Source organism: Muscardinus avellanarius, assembly GCF_963383645.1.
Source record: "Muscardinus avellanarius genome assembly, chromosome: 1".
In the NCBI taxonomy this organism is placed as follows: domain Eukaryota; kingdom Metazoa; phylum Chordata; class Mammalia; order Rodentia; family Gliridae; genus Muscardinus; species Muscardinus avellanarius.
In genome coordinates this window covers 105,401,711-105,417,812 of record NC_137786.1, presented here as the reverse complement: position 1 = coordinate 105,417,812, position 16,102 = coordinate 105,401,711, and the positions used below count along the sequence as shown (strand labels likewise).

At 36.0% G+C, this 16,102-nt stretch overlaps 1 protein-coding gene across 2 annotated transcripts in view; it reads left to right on the top strand.

Moving 5' to 3' along the window:
* The window catches only part of NR3C1 (nuclear receptor subfamily 3 group C member 1), a gene marked incomplete at both ends in the record, with an annotated part of 95,479 nt that overhangs the window by 62,379 nt on the left and 16,998 nt on the right, over positions 1-16,102 (top strand). The window contains 2 exons of one of the 2 annotated variants that reach the window (XM_080690202.1): positions 4,329-4,495; positions 12,245-12,361. In XM_080690202.1, coding sequence (XP_080546328.1) covers positions 4,329-4,495; positions 12,245-12,361 — 284 coding nt within the window. Of the gene's footprint in view, positions 1-4,328; positions 4,498-12,244; positions 12,362-16,102 lie in introns of both variants that reach the window. The other variant, XM_080690203.1, reaches the window with a different exon arrangement.

The window sequence follows — 16,102 nt, the reverse complement described above, 5'->3', positions numbered from 1 at the left end:
ACAAATAAACGCATTCTTCTCACTCCTAATTCTAACTTAAATTCAATAACCTCAGGCATAATTTAGTGTATGGTACAAATGCCATTCTGACTAGGAATCAATGAAATTCAAGTACTCACCTAGGACAGCAAGTCATTTTGTTCCGTGGCTCTTTCCTTAAAGCACTCTGGGTATACTCAGTTCAAAATTTAACCTCTCAGCATCTTCAGAATGTTTGGCAGAACTGTAAGCAAAGGAAGCAAATCAGTAATTATTACAGATGGTGATGTCCTTTAAGACCATAGCATCTTATCTTTTCCTTGATTCAAAGAGGCAAAATATGCACTGCTACTAAGGTATACCTTTAATTTCTTTTTGCCATGGTTTCTTGTTAAAAGATGGCAGTTCCATATGATTTTCTCTTGAGTTCTAGACATTTTGTTTTACACTATCCCTTTCAGCAAATCATAGCAAATACATTTGTAACTGAACTGTTGTATTCATTGAACTGTTGTATTCATCCATTTCTCCTAATGGTGTTCAGTGTAGACCATCAGTCAGTCCTCATATTTGTATGACAAAAACTATTTTCCCCCGTGGTCCAGCTGGCAGGTTTTCATGTAACTTTGTTCTTACATGATATCGCCTGGTGAAGGGATGCCAGAAACCTGACTACTTCCAGATTCTTAGTTATCAGCTAAGAATTCCTTCAGTCTGCTTATTCATTTAGTTATTTGGCTTTTCATTTAACTTTTCCTTTTGCCACCTGTAGCTCACAATTCAGGGACTTGACCATGTTTTGCCATATATGTCCTAATTTATATGTGATGATTAGGGAATTCCATTCTAGTTGTAAATCTAGCTACTTACCTTCCACCTTCATGGTACTTATTCATAAACTTCTGTTTTCCTGAAAGTGAAAAAAAAAAAAATGAATGTGTACCAATTGCCTGCTAGATCTAGGACATGTGGAATGTACGTTTTATGTGTTCTTTTTATACATACACACACACACTCATGCATGATGTCTTTCCCAGTTTAGAGGAAATTAAGGCTTAAAGTAGTAGATAACTACCAAGGTCACACAAGCTGTTGTAGTTAAGTGGTACAGCTGAGATCTGAAACATGTCAGTTTAACCACAAATAGGCTCCTTAATCAACCACCTGCCATTGCTGGTGACATCTTTTTCACAGAGTTGTTGGGAGGATAAGTTATATTGTATTCATGGAAGTATTCTAATCTATAAAGTACTACCAAGTACTATTTAAGAATATATTTATATATATATATATATATGCAAATATGTGTATACAGTATATAAAATTGGTAATCATTGAAAATTAACCTTTGAAGTCTTTAAACAGTATGCTTATTTTCCATAAACTAAATATACATGCAACTGGTTAGTCCCTAAAAACAGATGTCAGGTGATAAGAGAGACTGGCTGAGCAAGAATAAGAGCACCTTCAGAATAGAGCCAGGGAGAGTTTTGCTCCCACAACACATTTGTGCTCTGCTTGCTCACTCTGGGACCTTCCTCTTTCTCTGTAAAACACTAGCCCAAAGCAGCACCGTTAGTCACAAGTTCCCATTAATCTGGGTGGTTTGTGCCAGACTGAGAACAGAACCATTTCAGGTTATTCTCTTCTATCATAAAATTTCAATACGTCCTCAGTTCACTCACCCAGATCTATCAAGGAATCAATGCCTTGTGATATGGAAGCATGCAGAAATTCTTCTTGACAGCAGTTGGAGAACAGTGAAACCATGGGCCTATTCCCAGAATTGGGGTGGTAGGAATACTATCCTATTAACCAAGCCTTAGATAAGCAGGTGATAAGATGGGGGAAGCTTCATTTGAGGACAGAATTTAGGGGGAACTTCTGAGTTTATTGGCTTATTACATAATATTTATAGCACAGATTATCATTATATGCTTATTTAAGCCTTTTAATTTTTATCCCTAAAACAAACAACCAAAAGATGTTATTTGATAAATATAATTTATGTTGGGTTTTTGTTTCTGTTTGGTTTTGGGGGGAGGGGTTGGTGCTGAGAATTAAAGCCCAGGGACATTCTACCTCCAAGCTATACCAATAGCTGCATTTTATGTTTGTTTTGAAACAGGGTCTCACTAAGTTACTGAGGGTTTTGCTGAGTTACTGAGACTGGCCTTGAACCTGCAATCCTTTTGTCTCAGCATCCAAAGTACTCATATTACAGGTGTGCACCACCATACCTGGCTGATAAATATAACTTGTAAACTAGATTGATAATTAAGAGTCCCTTAAGTTAGTTTTCTCTGTGAATTAGTTTAAGCATATTTGTAATTAAGACTTAGCTAAAATATAAACCTTTTGTTTACTGTCTGAAATAAACAAAAGTATGCAATAATAAAGGATAAAAAGAGACCACTCCCACTCAATCCAAGCTTACATCTAAATGGCAACTTTCAGACAAATTAAGAAAAGCTTAGAGATAAGTGGTATATTTGTGAATTTTTTGTATAAGTGATAAATAAAGCTCTACACATTTATTAAGTGTATAAAGTTGTGTCAGCAGGTTGCTACTTCCACACTTTCAAAGTCTGATTGACAATACATTACCAAATACAGAATGGGCAGTCTCTAATTAAAAGCAGAAAACTAGAAATTCTTTGTAGCTACTAGATTTTAAAGTTAGCATATGAAATGAAAATTTCTTAACAAGGTATAATACTGGAAATACTATTATATCATAAAATATAAAATGTAATATTTAATTTTTCCTCTAGCATTAAAAGATCATGGTTTCATTGCTTTATAAAAATGTTTATAAACAAATGTGGCAAAATGTTAAGATTTTGTGAATATAGGTAAAAGGAATGTATATCCATTATAGATCTTGCAGTGTTTCTGAAAAGTTCAATGTACTCAAGAAAAAATGTCTTTTATACACTAATAATTAAACACTAATAAACACTGTGGTTGAGAAGTTTACAGAATGAAAAATGGAACCTGGTAAGAGAACCAGATTCACATTTTTCACCTTTCTTCAGTGTATTTTCACTTATAGGAGAGGGCAGTATGGTCCTCAGGGGCAAAAGCCTAACTTTAGTCTTTCTAAGTCATAAGAAACTGGTCTCAGCTAGGTTAACAGTGGAAAGGAGAAATGTAGAACCAAACTGGCAAAAGATTTTGCTCTAGTAGAAAGATATAGGTAGGCCAGACATGGTGGAACATACTTGTAATCCCAGTATTTGAGAGAATTGAGACAAGAGGATAACAGGTTCATGACCAGCCTCAGCAACTTAGTGACACCTCCTTCCAAATAAAAAATAACAAGGCCTGGAGGTATAGCTCTGAAGTAAATACCCCTAGGTCCCATAAAAAAGGGAGGGAGAAAGGGAAGGAATTGTAATGGAACTTGATAGAATCTAAAAGGATAAATGTATAAGATCTCAAAATTCATGAAAAAAATATTGATGTCCTAAGCAGTTAAAGGGATAGGAGGACTCTTTTGGGGTGATCAAAATATCTTCTCTTACTGGTAGTTACATGACTTAATTATTTAACAAAACTCATAAACTAAACACTTAGGAAAGGATGGATGTTATTAATGTGGCACCTTAGTAAAGGTGATTATAGAACAAATCTTTAATTAAAAATTATAAATGCTAAGTGAACTACAACTTCACCCTTCTGTTTGGCGGACACTTCAGAAAAATACCTCATTCTTGCCGGGCGTGGTGGCTCACGGTTATAATCCCTGCGCTTGGGAGCTTGGGAGGCAGAGACAGGAGGATCACTCAGGTTCGAAGCCAGCCATGCTGGCTTAAGAGACCCTGTTTCTAAATTTAAAAAAATATAAAATAGGTCTGGGAGTGTAACCCAGAGGTAGAAGGGTTTCCAGGAATCCCAATACCACCAAATAATAATAATAATAATTTAAAAAAGAATACCTCATTCTCAACCTTACACAAAAGAATATAATGTTTCTTGAGTGTATTTAGATAGGTAATTTTAGTGCCTGCTAATACTTAAAGTATTAAGAGTATAGTGTGCCAGGCATGGTGGCACACGCTTGTAATCCCCGCTCTTGGGAGGTAGAGACAGGAGGATCGCGCAGGTTCGAAGCCAGTCGCGCTGGCTTAAGAGACCCTGTTTCCAAATTAAAAAATATATAAAATAGGTCTGGGAGTGTAGCCCAGAGGTAGAAGGGCTTCCAGGAACCCCAGTACCACCCAAAAAAAAAAAAAAGTGTAGTGTGGCATGATGATATGGAGTAAGGAAGTAAAAGAAATGTATTCTGGCAATCATTTAATTGTCATGACAATTAAATCATAACACTGTTTTTCCTCCTCCTTTAGCCCTGGAATGAGACCAGATGTAAGCTCTCCTCCATCTACTTCCTCAACAGCAACGGGACCACCTCCCAAACTCTGCCTGGTGTGCTCTGATGAAGCTTCAGGATGTCATTATGGGGTCTTGACATGTGGAAGCTGTAAAGTATTCTTCAAAAGAGCAGTGGAAGGTAGTGTGTGTTTTGAAGAGTTTATTTCAGCTCTATTTTATTCTATTTCTCACAGATGATTTTAAAGTTTCAATTACATTCAAAGCCTTCAAAGGTTAGACCTTAGTAAAGAGGCAAAAGAAGGTGGCTCCCAGGTCCTCTGAAAGAAAGGAGATATTATTTAAAACAACACAGCAGAACTAAAAAAAAAATTTTAAGTATAAATTGATGGGAGAGAGTTTGGTCAGAGAGCTGAAGGTAACACTGTAAGAAGGTGCTATCATTGCAATGATGGTGTTAAGTTTGGGCAGAAGCATCATGCTCATCATTTTAGATCATGGGCTTCCACTCCCCATAGGCTAGTTTGTTTCAAAGCCACCAGCTATACTAGTCTAGAAATGAACAACAGTGGAAATATAAAGAGGAAAATACTCATTTCTTTCTTTCTCCCCTCTCCTGTTAAGCAAAGGAACCACACTAAGTGGTATAAACACTATTAAGACCTGATCACTACCCTTTGGAAATGAAAGATGGGTTAACAATTGCAAGTAGAGAGGTTATAGTACAGAGAAAGGAGCGATGAACTCTTAGGAAGTTAGGAAAGTAAGTGTTGTTTTAATATAAACCTTATACTTGATGTGGGTTTAAACTGCTGACAGGGGCAATAGCCCTATCGCCCTAAAGAAGCAGAAATGTACGTCATAGCAAATTATAATTAGAAGGAACTCTAAAATCTTACTCGTGAATCCTCTTGGGAAAGATAATCATATAATTTAGTTACTTGTAAAACAGGTTGAAGGCTCTGTGGCCAGAATAGATTACCTAAAGCTCTGATTATATTAATTTTTAAAGAAATATAATTATTCACTGTGTGAGGATTATTATAATTTGGCTAGAGTTATGTTTGCATATCCTTGAAAGTTACAGGAGTCACTTTGTTTGGATTACTTTTAAGTACATCAGCAAACTATAAAATTATTCACTACCCACCTAGGCTAAAAGAATGCAAACTTTGGTCAGTATAGTACCTCCCACCTAGAAGAGTCATAAGGAAAGCCCATTTCTGCTTAGTGCAGTGTCCCTAACAATGTGAATGATATTGAGTGCGTATCCAAAACAAAGAAGCCTTCTCTTGTCCTCATTTTATTCAGCACTTTAACTGCTTGAGTGTTTCCATGATATAAAGCCAGTCATAATAACAATATAATATTGCTGTATATAGCAAAATAGACAAGTTGACTTTTTTGTTTGTTTGTTTTGTTTTTTGTGGTACTGGGGGTGGAACCCAGGGGCTTAGCCAGGCTACACTCCCAGACCTATTTTATATTTTATTTTGAAACAGGGTCTCACTAAGTGGCTGAGAGCCTCACTCAGTAGCTGAGGCTGGCTTTGAACCTGCGCGATCCTTCTGTCTCAGCCTCCCGAGCGCTGGGATTACAAGCATGCACCACCATGCCCAGCTGACAAGTTGACTTTTGAAAGTAGAATTCAGAATGAGGCAATGAAGCTTTAGAAAATGTTGAGCATTTAAAAAAACATTTTAATCTCTCAACAAATGGCAACTACGTACATGAAAAAATGTTCAATATCACAAGCAATCAGAAAGCTGCAAGCATAAAGAAGTCAAATAACAACAAATGCTGGCAAGGATGTGGGGAAAGAGGAACTCTTTTCAGTGTACAACTAGTGCAGCCACTATGGAGATCAGTATGGAAATTCCTTAGAAAACTGGGAATGCAGCCACCATGCAATCCGGCTATACCACTCCTGGCTATCTTTCCAAAGGGGTTGAAATCAGAGAACTACAGTAACATATGCATACCCATGTTCATAGCAGCACAATTCATAATGGCCAAAATATGGAGCCAACCTAAGTCTCCATCAACAGGTGAATGGGTTGCAAAATTCTGAGAAATACACACAATGGAATTCTACTCAGCTATAAAGAAGAACAAAATCATGTCATTCACAAGAAGATAGAAAGACCCGGAGAACATTATGTTAAGTGAGATCAGGGAGGCATAGAAAGAGAAGGGACTTGTGTTTTCTCTAATATGCTCAAGCTAGGGAGTATTAGGAATACCAGAGGGACTCCAGATAATGGAGGGGAAACCTCAGCAAAGCCAGGAAGGAAGGGTAGGGGAGGAAGAAGACTTAGAGTTATTAATGGAAAAGCTACATGTGACTATGTGTATACATGTGACTATAACATTATTAACATGGGGAAATGGGGAAGTGGGAGGTGGGGGGCAACCAAGTACTGTGTGAAAAAAAAATATATGTATGTATGTATGTATGTATGTATACCATTGTCAACATGATCCACATTTTGATGTGAGACTATAGTGCACCAATAAGGTAAATAAAAATAAAAAGTAATAAAATAAAAAACATTTTTCATTTACTGTTCCATAAATTAGAGCTACAAATTCAAATAACTTCAGTGTGTCACTCTGGCCAAATATACTTGGCAGAAGGAGGGCAGAAATGATATTAGAGATGTCAATATGCCCTACCTATAAGCATGTAAATGCAATTAAAACAAAACAAAGCTAACCTTGCACCGTGGCAGACCTAGGCCTGCTGTGCTTATTCACTGCTTTAAAGTTAAATTATTATAGTTGTTTTCAAGTAAAAATTAATTGAATAGTAGCTATACTGTTTTAAAATGTTTATCACTTAAAGTATTTTGGAACAGTTTGATGGTTAGTTACTTGACTAAGAAAGGGTTTAAGTAAATATGTTATCACTTTGCTTTTTCCTTTCTTTGGATTTTAATGTTCTCAAACGTCCTTTCCATCTCTAAAATTGTACAATCCTTTAATACTCTGTAATTTTTAGAATTTCCTCTATTTTTCCTATTGTATACTTTAAAGCTGAAATACATTTTGGACAACTTTTTTTTTATTTTATTTTGGAACTGAAGATTGAGCAAAGGGCCATTCTACTGCCCACCTACACCGCCAGCTATTATTTATTAAAAAGGTCTTGCTAAATTTCTGAGTCTGGCCTCAAACCCGCAATCATCCTATATCAGCATCCCAAGTACCGAGATTGATTACAGGCATGCACACCACTACACCTGGCTGGAACACTTTCTTAATTATAACGATGCAGCTTTGTGTCATTTTACATCATATACTTAGCACTCCATTTTGATAACTGCTAGAAATTATAGAAAATTAGTATAGTATAACAAATACCCATTTAACTATTCTTAGAAAATTGGAGAACTTTAACATAGTTATTGTCCATGCAACCCAGATCAAAGATAGATTATTTTGTGTTCGTGTTGTTGTTCAGTATTCTGGGAGTTGCTTTTCTATATACAGAAAAAACTTTAAATAGCTTCATTTTTTCCCAGTGTACTAGATCAAAGATCATTCTCCCCTCCAACCCCTTTTTCTTATATTCCTGTTTCCCAGAAATGCTCATAGTCTTCACTGATAAAGTCATAAAGGAGTTAAGCATCACTTACCACTAATTTGCCATGTACCAAGAACGAAGTCACAAAAATATGATGGTTCTGTGAGTTCTTAGATCTTTTTATAATCTGAGCCTAACAAATTAGAAAATTGAGGCTAAGTAGCAAAGATGGGGCTAAACAAATCTGTCTACAAAACACAGTTTTAACCTCAATGTACACTGACCCACCAAGAAATATATGATAAACTCTTGGCATCTGGCATTTATAATCTAGTTATATACTGAGATAAAAGTAATTACAAAATAATTACCCATTGAGTGCTCACAATATACTAGGCTCTATTATAAAAACCATCTATATAATTTCCTCTAAGCCTTACAGAAGCCCACCAGAGTAGGTTCTAATTTTTATAACTTTGTGTATAGGGGGACAGAAACCCTGAAAATATAGTAAATGTTACCCATAATTACACAGCTAAGAAACAGAACTGGAATTGAGATTGGCAGCTTTCTGGCATCTCTACCAGTATACTGCTCATTATACCACACTGCTACTGAGAACATATTAAGAAAAAAGCCCAAGCTGACAGGTGAAGTTTATATGTAATCCTCAGATATTTTAAATAGGTCATACAATCTTCATGTTCCACGTGTCCTTTGCTGTGTTGCCTATTTTCTGTACCATTTTGATAATCTTGCTCATGCCCATATATCACTGTTCTATTCACTAAATATTTTTCTTGAGTTATATTTTCTTAAAGCTTAAATTTGTATAAAAAACTTTACCATCCCTACTATATGAATACTCTATTGCTTATACAAAATTATCCCTAAAATTGGTAGCGTAAAGGAACAAAAACTTATTATATTGTATAGCTTCTGGGAATAGAAGCATACCTGGGTGGTTCCAGGACTCTTAAGGAGGCTACATTCAGGCTGAAGGCTTGGCTAAGGCAGGGCTCCACTTCCAAGCTCATTCACATGTCATTTGGTAGGAAGGTACAACTACTCACTGTGCTGGCCTCTTCAAGAGTTAGTCTCAACATAGTAACTGGCTTCCCCCAGAAAAAATAATCCAACAGAGTATGTGGCTAATGTAGATACATAATGTATGTTTCAAAATAATTTCAAATGTGACATACTGACATACCATCACTTCTGACATTTTTGGCCACAGAGGCCAATCCTGGTATAGTATGGGAAGGGATTACACAAGAATGTAAATATGAGGAGAAAGACATCACTGAGGCCATCCAGGAAGCTGGCTACCACACCTGCCATAAGTAGAAAACCAGAAAATCTTGCCAAATAGATTTTTTTTTTTTGGTAGTACTGGGGATGGAACTCAGGGGCACTCTACCTCGAAGCTATACCACCAGCCCTATTTTTTATTTTTTATTTTGAAACAGGGTTTCACTAAGTTGCAAAGGGCCTAAGTAGCTGAGGCTGCCTACAAACCACGATCCTGTCTCAGCCTCTAAAATGCTAGGATTATAAGCATGCACCACCACACCCGGCTTGCCAAATAGATTTTAACCATAAAAAATAAGTACCAAAATAAGTACCATGTAAACAACAATGTTAAAAGGTTTCAGCTGCCCCAAAGGCTCTTTACTTGACATCTATTAATTAGGGAATTTATGAGGGGTAGAAAACAGGAACTCCAAAATAAGATCTCTCATTAACTTAAAAGGATTGATAGGAAATGATTGTTAGTAATACATATCCATGCCTTGTGAAACAGTGAATACTAGTTGAATTTCTTTGATTTATACATAAGAAACAAAACAATTTTATACTAAATCCTATTCTAATAGATTATTAAATCAACTATGGATGCACCTGTTATTCCTACTTTTGCTTTATAGAGGATAGAACTGTTGGGTTAGTGCTTCTATTTTGTGCCAAGTGAAGAAGCCAGGGAACTTAGAGAATACAGAAGGGAACTGAGAAACTAGTCCTGACACATGGTACTGAAGAGCAGCTCTGGAGTACAGGTAAGTTACAGTCTGTTAGTCAACTCCGCAGCCTGTTCTTCACCAGCGACTCAACCTGATATAGTTAACCATCCTTCCCAAACTCATAGTTAAAGAGCAGTGTGAAACATCATGTTACAAAGAATTGTCAGGTTCCTCTATTTTGTTTAAATCCAAGTCAAGTCTTAGATTGTCCTAGGCATGAAGGATTTTATCCTGGAAACCAGGACTAGGTATATTCAACCTAGTGAATTGATAACATTGATTTTTTTTTTTCTTTCCTTTGAATATGATTTGTTCCTGAGAAATGTCCCAACAGTCTTGTGAAGACATACCCTCTAGTATAAGGTGCTTACACTAGTGCAAGGTACTAGATAATTTAAGATGATCTTAAATAGCTGGATGTGGTGGCACAGGCCTGTAATTCCAGTACTTGGGAGGCTGAGACAGAAGGATCACAGGTTCGAGGACAGCCTTAGCAACATAGTAAGATGTTCAGCAATCTAGTGAGACCCTGTTTCAAAACAAAAAATAAAATAGTGGTGGGGATGTAGCTCAAAGATAGAATACCCCTGGCTTCCATCCCTAGTAACTAACACACACACACATACTCACACACATTTTCACACTCAAATGAATAATCTTAAATTATCTGGTACTATCTGTGTAAACATGCTGGCTTTCTATAAGATAACTTTTAGTTTTACCAGGCCAGCAGATTCTCCCTTAGGTTTTTTTTTTTTTTTTTTTTTTTTTTTTTTGGTGGTGGTACTGGGGTTCCTGGAAGCCCTTCTACCTCCGGGCTACACTCCCAGGCCTATTTTTACATTTTTTTAAAATTTGGAAACAGGGTCTCCTAAGCCAGCGCACACGGCTGGCTTCGAACCAGCGCGATCCTCCTGTCTCTGCCTCCCAAGCGCGGGGATTACAAGCGTGCGCCACCACGCCCAGCCCTCCCTTAGTTTTTTTCAATATGCAATAACCAGATTAAAAGAAGGCTACAAAAATGTGTATTTGAAGTGAGAGAATAGTTCTTTTTAGTCTTTTTAAGTTTTCCTTAAAAACTTTTGCCAGGAGAGAACTGCAGTTCTTCCTAACACATTATTCAACAGTTGGTGCCTGAAGATTTAGATGGTAGCATTCTTAAATTAATGTGTGAGGTAGCTGTGCATGTTGGTGCAAGTCTATAATTCCAGTACTTGAGAGGATGAGACAGGAAGATTGCAGTTTCAAGGACAGCCTCAGCAACTTACCAAGGCACTCAGCATCTTAGTAAGACTCTATTTTCCAAATAAAAAACTAGGAGTATAGCTCAGAGGTAGCATTACCCTAAATTCAATCCCTAGCACTATACCAAAGTAATAATAATAAATAATAGTAATAATGATGATGATGAAAAAATCAGTAAGAAATCTAAGGTGAATTCAAACATCCTTATATTCTAAAAGGATATAAAGTAATGATCACTCTAAGATCTGTTTGTGATAGTTTACCAAGTCCGTCATTCTAACCAGTTGCTAGCAATTCTAGCATTTAAGATTAAATATAATAAGCCAGGTGTGGTGGTGCATGCTTATAATCCCAGTATTTGGGAAGCTGAGACAGAAAGATTGTGGTTCACAAACAGCCTCAGTTACTTAGTGAGGCCCTTTGCAACTCAGTGAGACCCTATTTCAAAATAAAGAATAAAAAAAATAGGGCTGGGCATGTTACTCAGAGATAGAGTGCCCCTGGGTTTCATCCGAGTACCACACACACAAAAAAAAGATTAAATATAATTGTTAACCTGTATCATGTCAGTTTAAATGGGAAGGAGGCATATTTTATTTGCATATAGTGGTGTAATGTTGAATTAGTTTTCCCTTTTGAACTCCTACAATATTTTTAAGCCAGTTTCCTCTTTATTTAGTCTCTTGCAAAACAGAAATTATAGACATCTTTTCTAACTGTTATAAGAACTATATGTAGCACAATTTATTTTTTAAAAGTACCATACCTTTGGTGAGCAGTAACTAGACTTGGGCATAATGAGGGTTTGTGAGATACGATTCTGTTTTTTATCTGAGAGCTAATTACGTGGAGGTGGCTCAGTTTGAAAAATTTATTAAGTAGTATACTTAAGAGTACACTTTATACATGTATGCTACAGTAAGGTTTTGTTTTAATAAATTTTTTGATGAACAGAGTAAGTCTTTGCCGTTGTTGTTGATCTCTCAACCATATAATTAATGTTAGGCAAGTATACTGTACCCTTCCGTAATCAGGGCCTCTGGGTCTTGGCCATGTTCTACCCAAAACAAAAAAAGAGGCTGTCCATAAAAATGTCCTTTAAGAGCTATGAAGTTTTAACAGTGCATTTTATTTCATATAGGACAGCACAATTATCTTTGTGCTGGAAGAAATGACTGTATCATTGATAAAATTCGTAGAAAAAACTGCCCAGCATGCCGCTATCGAAAATGTCTTCAAGCTGGAATGAACCTGGAAGGTAATGTAAATTCCTTGTTCATCTCTGTATTATATAAACATTGATCGTTTTACTTCTTAATATAAGTAAACAAATGTAGTAATCTAATATATGTGCTTGACTAGCATTTTATACTATTGCTCAATAAAAATAGAGTGTATTTCATGAATATCATATTCTCTTTAAGTTTCTTCACCAGCTTTTGTTACATACACCAAAACTTAGATAACTTGAAGCAACTCTACTTTCACATTTCTTACTCCTTTTTTAAACCTCAAAAGTATTCCCTAGGGTTAAAAATGTTTCTGTATCAGATTTATTTATATTGTCACTTTTCCTCTCTTTTACCTTTTAAAAACATATCTTTTATTTGGAACTGTATATATCTTACTAGAGCTCTGCAAGTTGCGGGGGGGGGGCTCAAGTAGGCATATGGTTTTGTTTTTCATGTAAAGAAACCTAAAACTATAAGTTAGAATTTGATATTCTGTTTATATAACAAATTGTATAATAAACATTGATCTAATCATTAAAAACTTTCCCTCTGAGAAAAGTTCAAAATTTTACCATAGTTGAAATGACAAGTTTGATTAATGTGCTAAGCTGATAACAGATTTGTTATTTAGTATTTTGTTATGGTAGTAGCACTTTCATTCAACAAATTAATCAAGTTAGTCACTAGACAGAAAATGAATAAAATTGACTGCCTATATTCACGGAGTTTACTGTCTATTTATATTGCAAAGTCAATCACAAAATAAATAGCATAGCACACTAGAAAAGGAATAATGCTACAGAAGCAAAGAAGGTAAAGGTCACCTAATTCTGTCCTTGGAAAGGTCCTGAAAGAAGTAACACTGATGTCTTTGAATTTTAATTTAGTATTTATTTGCTTACTTACTTTGGATACTGGGATTGAACCCAGGGGAATTCTACCTCCAAGCTACACCTCCCAGCCCTCTTTTTATTTATTTCGATTTTTTTTTCCTGTGTGTGTGGTACTGGGGGTTGAACCCAGGGGCATTCTACCTCTGAGCTATACCCCCAGCCCTATTTTTTATTCTTTATTTTGAAACAGGGTCTAATTGAGTTGCAGGGGACCTCACTAAATAGCTGAGGCTGTCCAAGAACCACAATCCTCCTTTCTCGGCCTCCTAAACGCTGGGCCTACAAGCATGTACCACCATGCCTGACTCTTTTATTTATTTTGAAACAGGTTCTCACTAAGTTGTTGAGGCTGCCCTTGCCCTTGATCCTCCTATCTCAGCCTCACAAGTATTGGGATTCCAGGTGTGTACCACTATAATCTACTGAATTTTAAATCTAGAAGCTGAGTAGAAATTGGATTAAAACTAAGGACAGAGACATGATTAGATTGTGTTTTTAAAAGACAGGTCTTATATTAAGAGACAAATGACTATAGCAGTAATCCAGTTATGAAGAAGATGGAAATATTAAAAGAGAAATGGAGTACATATGGTTTTACTTGATAGGAGAGACTGTGCTACCTAGCACATACTATATGTCCTCACATATAAAAAGTCTAATTATCCAAACCACATATACAACTCTAATTATGACCAGGTTGTTTCACCTTGACCCCATAATATTAACATGTTAAATTAAATACTGCTTTGCATAAAATGATAGCTACCCTCTTTAAAAAAAAAAAAAACAAAACACGGTTATTTTTGCCGGGCATGGTGGCACACGCTTGTAATCCCCGTGCTTGGGAGAGGCGGAGAGGGGAGGATCGGGCAGGTTCGAAGCCAGCTGTGCTGGCTTAAGAGACCCTGTTTCCAAATATTAAAAAATAAATAAATAAAGTATAAAATAGGCCTGGGAGTGCAGCCGGAGGTAGAAGGGCTTCCAGGAACTCCAGTACCAACAAAACAAAACAAAACAAAACAAAACAAAAGGTTATTCTTCACTTTCTTACACTAAATTTCTGATGAGATATTTTTGGGGAGTTCTTTGGGATTGAAGCTCGGGCATTCTACCTCTGAGCAACACCCCAGCCCTGTTTACTTTTTCTGTTTTGATACAGGATCTCACGGGATTGCTTAGAGTCTTGCTATGTTGCTGAGGCTGTCAATCCTCCCGTCTCAGTCTTCCAAGTACAGATTACAGGTGTCGTGTACCACTATACCCTGCTCTCTGGTCAGATTTTTACCCAGCTTTATTTTGCTATTCTCTATGTGTACTATACTTTTACTGAGAACTTCAGTTTTTAGTGACTGATTTATCTTATCCAGCCCGTTTTTACTACTTTTCTCTAACCTTCATGTGTTTTGTCTCAGTTAATTTATATTTAGAAATAAGCTTTGAGTAAACCTTAAAGGATAAACCAAATGAAATTCCATCATATTACTAATGTAGTATGACTGTTTACCTAGTTACATTTTCAGGTGCTTTCCTTAATGCATGTCAAGTTTAAGATCTTTGGAGTTTTAACCATATTATGTTTCCCCTGGGTAAGTGCTCCTTTATCCCGACTATAAGGAAATTCTTTAATCAAGCTACAATGATTGTCAAAGAGTAGGTGACTACATTTTTTTCTAATTCTCCTCCCTCATAACCAATAGCTGACTAACAATAGTTAAGTCTTTTGCCCTTACCTCACTAGATGTCACCCAAAACAGTCACTGGCATCTAAATACCATCACTACCATTTCCACGTGAATCTTCTGTTGAAAGTTTGTCAGAATTTCTTATAAAATTTAAGCATATAATTAATCTGAGCTATAATTTCTCAGATTAGGTATTAACCAATCGAAGACTTTTATGAATGGTGACTGTAAGGGGTCAAAATGGAGGGAAATTAGCATTTGTCAAGAATCATGCCAGTCTTTTAATATTTTCTTCTACTTATGGAGTTATTTTGGACCCTCATACTATTAAAAATACATTAAAGTAGGTCTAAAATTAACCTTAGATTCATTTTATATGCCACATGGTAGACAAAGCTGTGGTTTGCCATTTTATAATATACTAGATGTTAGGTGGCACACATATGGTTGATAACCTGATTCTATTTGTAGACAAACTGAAAGAACGGCTTTAAAATACAAGTTATTAGTATCTGTATACATGTTTTAGTATGAAAGCCTCATCATTGTTTTGAATTAATCCTAGTACATAAAACTTTTACTTTTCATAGGTATCTGTATATGTCAGAAATGTTTAGCAGATTATATAATACTTAAGAACAAAATATATTAGCCATGTATTTCACTTTTTTCAATATTATAATAAGCTCTTGTTCAACAGAGTGTTTCTCTCACTTTTAATGATAGTCATAAGAGTAACGTTGTAAAATCAGCACTCAAGAGACCAGGTCTCCCCACAAATATAACTTAGTGCTAATGCAAGTGGTACATTTTGATACTATTACCCCACACCAACTAAATTTCAAGATTTATTTTAAGTCAGCTTCAAGTCCTTGATACTTAAATGAAGATAACTTTTTAAATGTCAATCCTAAATGTTTTACATACATTTTATTTAAGATATAATCATCCCAATGTAAAACTTTATTCTTGGTATAAACAGTCAAGTGGAACTTATAAGCAAGTACATTTATGGCATTATCAAATTTCTTATCTGAGAGTACTAAACTTAAGTATTAAATATTAAGCTTAATAGGATTTCTTTATGAGCCAGTCGTGATGGCGCACACTTAAAATCCTAGTACTTGGGAGACTGAGAAGAGAGGATGCAGGTTCGGGGCCAGCCTCAACTACTTAGTAAGGCCCTCTGCGA